The 8,144-nt window shown below is 42.0% G+C and overlaps 1 protein-coding gene across 1 annotated transcript; it reads left to right on the forward strand.

The window, feature by feature from the left end:
* Positions 1-509: 509 nt before the first annotated feature.
* Positions 510-7,976, forward strand: sigirr (single immunoglobulin and toll-interleukin 1 receptor (TIR) domain). Its single transcript, XM_035156617.2, has 10 exons — positions 510-751; positions 2,382-2,642; positions 2,914-3,121; positions 3,205-3,332; positions 4,518-4,658; positions 4,748-4,891; positions 5,513-5,615; positions 5,775-5,925; positions 6,510-6,687; positions 7,654-7,976. Exons 1-10 carry the CDS (start codon positions 688-690, stop codon positions 7,821-7,823), a joined length of 1,548 nt encoding a protein of 515 aa, XP_035012508.2. The 5' UTR covers positions 510-687; the 3' UTR covers positions 7,824-7,976.
* Positions 7,977-8,144: the final 168 nt, after the last annotated feature.

The raw sequence follows: 8,144 nt of genomic DNA on the forward strand, positions 1-8,144 counted from the left end.
CCATTAACTACAATTAATCCAAAGTTAAATATAAAATGTCGCCAGCTTCCCTCGCCTCATTTGGTGTGGTAACATGGAGATCCTTGACATTGTGTTGACATTTTCCAGGGACCCTCTTGTACTTGTACTTATCTTTGTGTACAGTATATCAGTCCCGTGGATAATAGCGTATAATGTTAAAGAACCCGAACAATTTATTATCACATACCCGTTTATAACCACTTTTTTCGTTTTTTCTTTCTCTTAACTTATGATTATGATTATGATTATGATTATTTATTGATCTACTTTTTTGTGCCCTCTGGTTGTTGTTGTGAGTGGGGGCAGGGGGGGGGGAGATTTCCATTTGGTCAAGCATGTAGATAAACAGTGAATTTACAGAGTTTTGTAACTAAAATCCATAAATAAACCTCGTTCAGAATAAAGTGAAATCTTTAAAACGTTACAGGAGAAAAGTTTCACCGCAGCGCAGGTGGAAGTCAGCGCTGACGCCACGTGGCCACGGGGGAGCCAATGGGAGGCTGAGTTTCAGGTCCGTCCAGGTGCAGCTCAGCTCTGCTCCATGTCACTAAACTGTCAGTAACTATCACTGGGTCTCAGAGGATGTGATGTAGAGACAAGAAACACACACACGTGTCGGTTCATCTCTCAGCGGAGGACGGAGCTGGAGGAGCAGAGCTGCGGCTCATGGCGGCGATTGTAGCCGCTCTCCTGTTGCTGAGCACCGGCTCATGGAGCCTCCTCAGTCAGGGTGAGTTCACTTTATTTTTATTCCATCAGACAGGACAGGTGTAGTTAAATATCTATAATGTGAATGTGTTCATAGCTGTAAACTATATTCTGGGCATGAATCTCTGTTATGACCTTTATTTATATTATAGTGAGGTGAGTCCGCCTGGGTGAATAAACAGAAGGGTCACATGCTGTCGCTTGGCAACACGAGGACCTGACCTGTCCTTTGGACCCGGAAGTGTCCGTGTGTTTAGGAAACTGCTTTAAAAAGTCAAAAGTCAAAAGTAAAGGAAGAGAAAACCAGAGAGAGCAGTTGTGCAGGTTGTGGGTTTTGGTCACGTGATTCACGAGGTGCGCATGCGCTGAATATATGTCGAAGAACAGGTCCATATTTATTGGGGCGTTAGTTTGATGCATAACTTTCTATTGTGTCCTGTTGTTTGCAGTGAACGTGACTTTCCAACTGATAAGATTTTGGTTTTTTTTGTCTAACTCAGCTAAACACACATTAGCTCAGAGGGTGAGAGAGTAAACAAGATCACCTGCATGCTCCATTACCCACTCACTGTGTCCTTAGCTGCACTGGAGCTAAACACAGTCTGATGTAGAGTCTGTGCAAAATGTTTATCTCCACAGGCGGTTGTGTTTTCTCTGAAAGAAACAAAGCCATTCACAGGAATTTGAACATTGCAAGTATTTATTCGCGTAAAGTAGAAGTGCATTTGCCTCAATACTTTCCTTAAAGGGATAGTTCACCAAAAAATGCAAATTCACTCATTATCCACTCACCACTGTGACGGTGGAGGGGTGGGTGAAGTGTTTGAGCCCACGAAACACTTTTGGAGTTTCAGGGGTAAACTGCGTTGGAGCCAAATCCAATACAAGTCAAGTAACGGGTGACTACTTCTTCAAACAGAAAAAAAACATAAACGGCCTCCATACTGCTCCTGTGGTGTGAGGTGGTCAGAGGACAGAATCAGCTTCTAATTGTATTGGATTTGGCCGCAACCTGAATCAGGGTTAGTGTTCAGTGGACTTGTGAACACTTCACACCCCCTCTCCAGCGGCATTGTGGTGGGAAAATAATCAGTGATTTTATATTTGGCAGTGAACTATCCATTTATACTTAGACCGAGTATTGGCCATGTTGCAGCTCCATCCATCCATCCATTATCTTTACCACTTAGCCTCTCGAGGGCCGTGGGGGGAGCTGCAGCCAATCCCAGCCGACGTTGGGCGAGAGGCGGGATTCACCCTGGACCAGAGTCAATTTAGAGTCTCCAATCAACCTAACCCCCAATCTGCATGTCTTTGGACTGTGGGAGGAAGCCACACCCACAAAAAACCCACGCAGACACAGGAAGAACATGCAAACTCCTCAAAGAAAGATCCCCACCAAACTTGGATTAGAACTGTGCTGCAACTGGTCCATATTCAAGATAGTTAAAAAATGTGTTTTCTATCTATTAGTTGCATTTATTTTGAAACAGTGGGTCACTGACACAGTTCTGGTTCTGGGAATAAGGGGGCACTGGTGCGGGGTTGATACTTATTTCCCTGAGTAGAGGGATGAGAATCCTTTTCGGAACAGAAAACCTTGCATTGTTTCATCCCTAACATAAAGACCCCCTCTGTTTTTGTATTTGTAGCTCAGACGTGTGTGGATGAGAGCAGGTTTAAGGAACAGGTGATGTACACGGGGCAGCAGGGGCCTCCATATCGGCTGAACTGCCCCCTGGAGCCTCCTCAGCCGCGGCTCACCTGGCAGAAGGACTGTCAGCAGCTCCACCATCAGGAGGGGAACGCCTACCTGGAGTTTACCCACCTCTCCTTGGAAGACCAAGGGAATTACACGTGTATGCAACAGGGCAACAGCACAGCCTCATTCACCGTGCATCTCGTAGTTAAGGGTAAGTATTGCTTATAGTTTCATGAAGTCACCAAAAACCCTGATACTGTAATTGTGCTGCTCTCCTGCTAAGCTATTATTTGTCTCTGCAGTAAACTTAGAGTTCATATGGAGAGTACAGGGCCTACTTAAATCCACTGTCTGCACCTGCATGGCGGCATTTTGTTTCAGCGAGCCCTGCAGCAGCAGTCTTATTAGGCTGTGTGATGAAGGCCTCTATTGTTTGCAGCTCCAGCAGTGAACACAGATAACAGTGGTATGTCTTTACACAGAGCCGCAGTGTTCCAGAGCACCTGCATTTGAACCTAATGGAGGCCTGAACAGACTGTGGGGGAATGTGGGAACCTCTGTGACACTGAACTGCACTGCTCTCCTCCTCTGGGACCAAAGTGCGGAGCAATGTGACAACTCGCTGCAGTGGACTAAAGATGGTCGATCGCTCTCCAACCTCACTCGTTACACCCAGAACACCTCCTCATGGTGGTTTTAAGAGTTTTACAGCATTGTTATCATGATGTGTTTGAGGGTGATGGTAAAACTGAGTTGTCTGTCCTGCTTATCAGGTCTCCTGCTGCCGGCCAGCTGATGGTGAACAGTGTGTTGGTGATAACCATCAAGGAGCTGGAGGATTTTGGGCTCTACAGCTGCACAGTGAGGAATGTCTCATCTGATTTCAGCCTGCAAAATACAAGTAAGAAAACCCAGGTCACAGTAAAAGCTGGGTTTCTAATGTTTTGCATCTTGTGTCATATTGTGTAAAAATGTACACACCAATAAAATAAAATAAAAATGAAAAACAAACAAACAAAAAGACACACACAAACTTGACAAAGCAGATCAGAGAGATTGTGGGGACAGAAGATTCCATAGATAGAATGTGGCACAGAATATGTCCTGTAGTTTATCTATGACAAAAATCATATGAAACTGTACTTTTTATCAGTGTATTTAAAGTATAGTCTGTATGTAAAAATGGACGACAGGTCTACACTTCCTCACGCTATCCAGAAATGAAGCCATAATGTACTGGGTATAAACACTGCCATCTTGTGCATTTGGAGCCAGAGTCTGCAATTGGGGATGGAGCAGCGATATGGAGGCCCCGTACACACTGTCAATCATGAGGTCACACCCTGTTTTCAAATTCAAAACAACTTGATTCGTCCCCGGAGTCCGAGGGCAATTCTAAGGCACATAGAGCCATGTGAAGACAACAAGTAACAAGTGCAGTATACTAAAATTATATAGTTGGAGAAGTGTATATGAATGTAAAAAGACGGTAAACAGGATAACGGCTGCCAAAACTGATTGTAAGAATGTAGATAAACACTGAATGATGAAAGTGGTTGAGGTAAGTAATAAAGACATAAATTATGTACAGTATGTTCATAGCATCAAAAAAATTTTTTTAAAAAATTTAAACCAAGAAAAATGAACACTCGAACAAACACCAGTGTCGTAAAAACTAAGTTTGTTTGTTTGGTCCATATCTTATCAATTAACATGGGGGAGGGAATTAGGACCTATACTGCAGCCAGCCACCAGGGGGCAATCGAAACGTTCACTTTTGGGAAGCTGACATGTTGCACATCTTTATGCAGTCTATGATTTAAACCGGCCAGCTCCACACAAGGCACCTACTGTCTCACAGCATATAAACCTCTCGCAAGGACCCTGGCCCAGCATTTAATATGTCAGCACCAGTGTTACCAGTTCAATATCCTTGTGATTTTCAACATGGATTCATTTGAAATAATATCACTCATCTGTGAATCGATTATGCATCAATAATGTGACTATTCAGTTACACTCTACAAACAGAACTCATCTATTCTTTGCTTATTTTATTCCTATTATTATTTGTGTTTGTGTTCAGACAGACCCAGCCACACAGCTGCTGTTATTGCAGCCGTCTTCCTCCTCCTCCTCCTGGCTGTAGCTGCCGTCGTGTACTCCAGGTGTCACCTGAACATCAAGCTGTGGTCCAGGAACTCCTACGGAGACTATGAGCTCAATGGTGAGACTGATGCTGAGGTGCCATTAAATACCAAAGATGATGCAGCAGTAAAGTCACACTTCTATGTTTGTGTTTCTCTGTGTCATCAGACGGGAAATTATATGATGCCTACATCTCCTATGTGAGCAACGACTATGACAGGAAGTTTGTCAACTTTATTCTCAAACCTCACCTGGAAAAAAAAAGTGGCTACAAAGTGCACCTCAATGACAATGACATCCTACCTGGTGGAGGTCAGTTTAAACTGCATAAATATCCTGTCTTGCAACTTTCTGGCTGTTATTTTTCTCTTGTTTTTAACTGTTACGGCAACATTTAGCAAAATATGAACTCTCAGGAGTCTCATATCATAGCAGCATGATCCAACCACATGACTGTCCCAGCATATAGAACAAAGCCACATGCAGTACTCTTCTCAACTCCAGTCAAAAGTGCTGACTTGAAACTATGCTAGTTTTTTTATGGTGTTTATAGGCCAAGTAAAAATGGAAATATGATGAAATAGATTTGATATGAATATTTATACGTGCCTAAAAGTATCCAAGATTGAGCAGGTGTCATTTTTCATCATATTGAGAAACACTTGATGATGCTCTATCAGTTTTACAATTATATCTTCGCATTTGCAACTTTGAAAGTGCTTTGTTCTAGTCATCATAGCTGAAAAAAGATTACAATGAATTTAGAGGCAAAATGAAAAGTGTTAAACTGCCAAAATAGTCCAGGACTCTTAAGGGTTAATGCGTGTTTTATCTTTTTTATGTTGCTTAATGATCCAAGATACTGGATTCTGGGTTGATGTGGTTTGCCACTTGAAGATTTGCTTCTTTAAACAATACACATTGTGTCTCCAGAACCTTCTGCAGAGCTGTTGATGAACGTGAGTCGTTCTCGGCGTCTCATCGTGTTGCTCTCTCATGCTTACCTTGAGCAGGACTGGTGCTGCAGTAACTTCAGGTCAGACTCACAAACAGCACACACACACACACACACACACACACGCCCGAGTTCAATTAATATGGTGTCATTACAATGTACTGCTCAACGTAAGTGTTGTTGTGTTGTACCTCAGTGTCTATGTATACGTGACACTGTTGCTGTGTGTGTGTTTTTTAGACAGGGCCTTCTGCACTTGTTGGAGATATGTCAGCGGCCCGTCTTCATCATGTTGGAGGGTCAGTCCAAACGCATGAGGCCTGAGGTGAAGGAGCAGCTGAGTGAGCAGCAGCACCGCCTCACTGTCCTCACCTGGAGACACAACTCTGTGGTGAGATCCACTGTAAAAATGCAACTGGGGGGGATTGTAAACACCGTTATTATGATTCTGTATTGAGTAGTATTTACTGTAAGTCAACTCGTGGACAAAATATATTACTCTTCACGCAGAATACCTTATAAATGTTATATCTGACATCTAGGTTTTGCCCTGCGTCTCTCTGCCCTTCGTTTGAAGGGATTAATAGGATAAGATGATATTGAATGATTTGAGTATTAAACAACAGTTTTGTAGATGCCTTAAATCTCCTGAAAACTTGGTTTTAATTTCCTCCAAAACATTAAATATTAATGATTAAATAAGTAAATAAGTCTACACTGCAAATCAGAATAAAAACAGACAAGGCAGTCTGGACAGTACTGATACTGTTAAATCATTTACCAACAACATATTATGCTATTTTAATAAAATTTTAGTCAAATGTGTCATTGTAATGGATATGAATACATATGCACAGTATATACAGTACTATATAATATGATATAAGCGAGCAAGGCTATTTATGGTTCAAGAATAATTAATGTCACAGTCTGACTCTAACAGCACGGTGTTATGTTTGGTCCCTGTGTTCACAGACTCCTTCCTCAGTCTTCTGGAAGGAGCTGGACTTATCGATGCCTCGCCAGGTCCCCTTCCACGCTGAGTACGCAGGCGACCCACAGACTATGCTTCAAGACGACAAAGACCCCATGCTGACCCTCGAACCCGACTACCTAAACTGCAACTCAGATATTGACCCGGCTGGAGATCTGGGTAAGAGCAGCAGTCACTAATATAACATTCACTCCTGACTCTTAATATGACAATGCAAATACCTTTGCATATACTAAAAAAAACAAATTCTTTTTACATATGCAAATGAAGGAAACATATTATAAAGTTGCTATGTAAAAGTTTAAAATTCAATACCATTCATTTTAAACAACCTGACCATGACTCATCCATAGAAGTAAATGTTTGTCAGCTGAGTGACTTTTATTCTACTTTCAACCACATGAGGATTAGAATATAAAAGTTACAACCTTTTTATACAAGTTTCAACAGAGTGAACCTGGACCTGCATTTACTTGACTTAGTCTGAATCAACACAGATTTGACTCTAGTTAATCTTTTACTTCAATACTAGGCAATCACATCACTTGATCAACTTGTACATATCTGCTGTATTGGCTTGTCTGTGATGGTAATACGTGTATTTACTTTGTTGGAACAAGTTGGTCTGACTTCTTACAAAGACAAATCATCCTATCAACCCCAATAGAGTTGCCCAGCATAAAACAGCAGGTTGTTTGTATGGGATTTGGTGCTGGCATTTAAAAAAATACACCGTTTTGAAACCTTGTGTCAAGGTGAAGTCGATCAGAGACAAGTCATTGTTCATCAGTGAGCGTCAGATGTGCCAGTAGGTGGACTTTATAACTTATTTTATTACCAGACTAGCTCTCTATCTGTTTATATTGAGCTAATATCAGTGTATCGTGGCAGCCGTTGGCACGTTATCAAACTTCTCAGCAGGAAATGCTATAATCATATGACATGTTATCTCAATTAGTCAAGCTCTGTATGAAGGAGTGGTGTCATGTCGCTGAACAATAAGTTTGAGTGAGTTACATAAAAATAACGACACAGCTTAAGCACCACAAAAAGGTAGAAAACCCCCCCACATTTTCATTGATTTTTGAATTTGGATTTTCCCACCTTTTTCTCTTTCCGTTGCAGGGCTCCGCCTCCCCGTGTACAAGGCTCTGGCCAGGAAAGCTCCCGTCCTCCCTGCTGCCCCCATCCCAGCCACCGAGCCCAGACCCTCGGACATCGACGTGTCCGACTTGGGCTCTCGCAACTACGGAGCCCGCTCAGACTTCTACTGCCTGGTCTCTGAGGACATATGAGCCGCACCACCCTCATCTCTGAAACTGACCACCTATATGAAGATCTCCATCAGCGTGACTTTATATTTATCCCTGTTATGTAGCTAAATCTTTTACTTTTCTGTATGATGTGTTGTTAAAAATCTAAATATAACCGTTTTATATTTCCTTTCACCAATGACTGATCTTTGATGTTTTTGTATTTTGTACTGTTGGGAAAAAATATTTGAGGATCTGAAGTTTGTGTCAATCAGGGAAAGAATCAGCTTAATGCAAACACTTAGAAATTGTTTTAATCCATGAGGTTTGATATAGTCGTCCAGCAGAGGGCAGAGTAGTGTG

This window comes from Hippoglossus stenolepis, chromosome 5, assembly GCF_022539355.2.
Source record: "Hippoglossus stenolepis isolate QCI-W04-F060 chromosome 5, HSTE1.2, whole genome shotgun sequence".
Lineage (NCBI taxonomy): Eukaryota > Metazoa > Chordata > Actinopteri > Pleuronectiformes > Pleuronectidae > Hippoglossus > Hippoglossus stenolepis.

Coding starts and splice junctions, on each gene's coding strand:
- sigirr (XM_035156617.2), top strand. CDS start 688: ATGGCGGCGATTGTAGCCGCTCTCCTGTTGCTGAGCACCGGCTCATGG. Junction 5,616..5,774: donor TGGTGCTGCAGTAACTTCAG/GTCAGACTCACA, acceptor TGTGTTTTTTAG/ACAGGGCCTTCTGCACTTGT. Junction 5,926..6,509: donor CCTGGAGACACAACTCTGTG/GTGAGATCCACT, acceptor CTGTGTTCACAG/ACTCCTTCCTCAGTCTTCTG.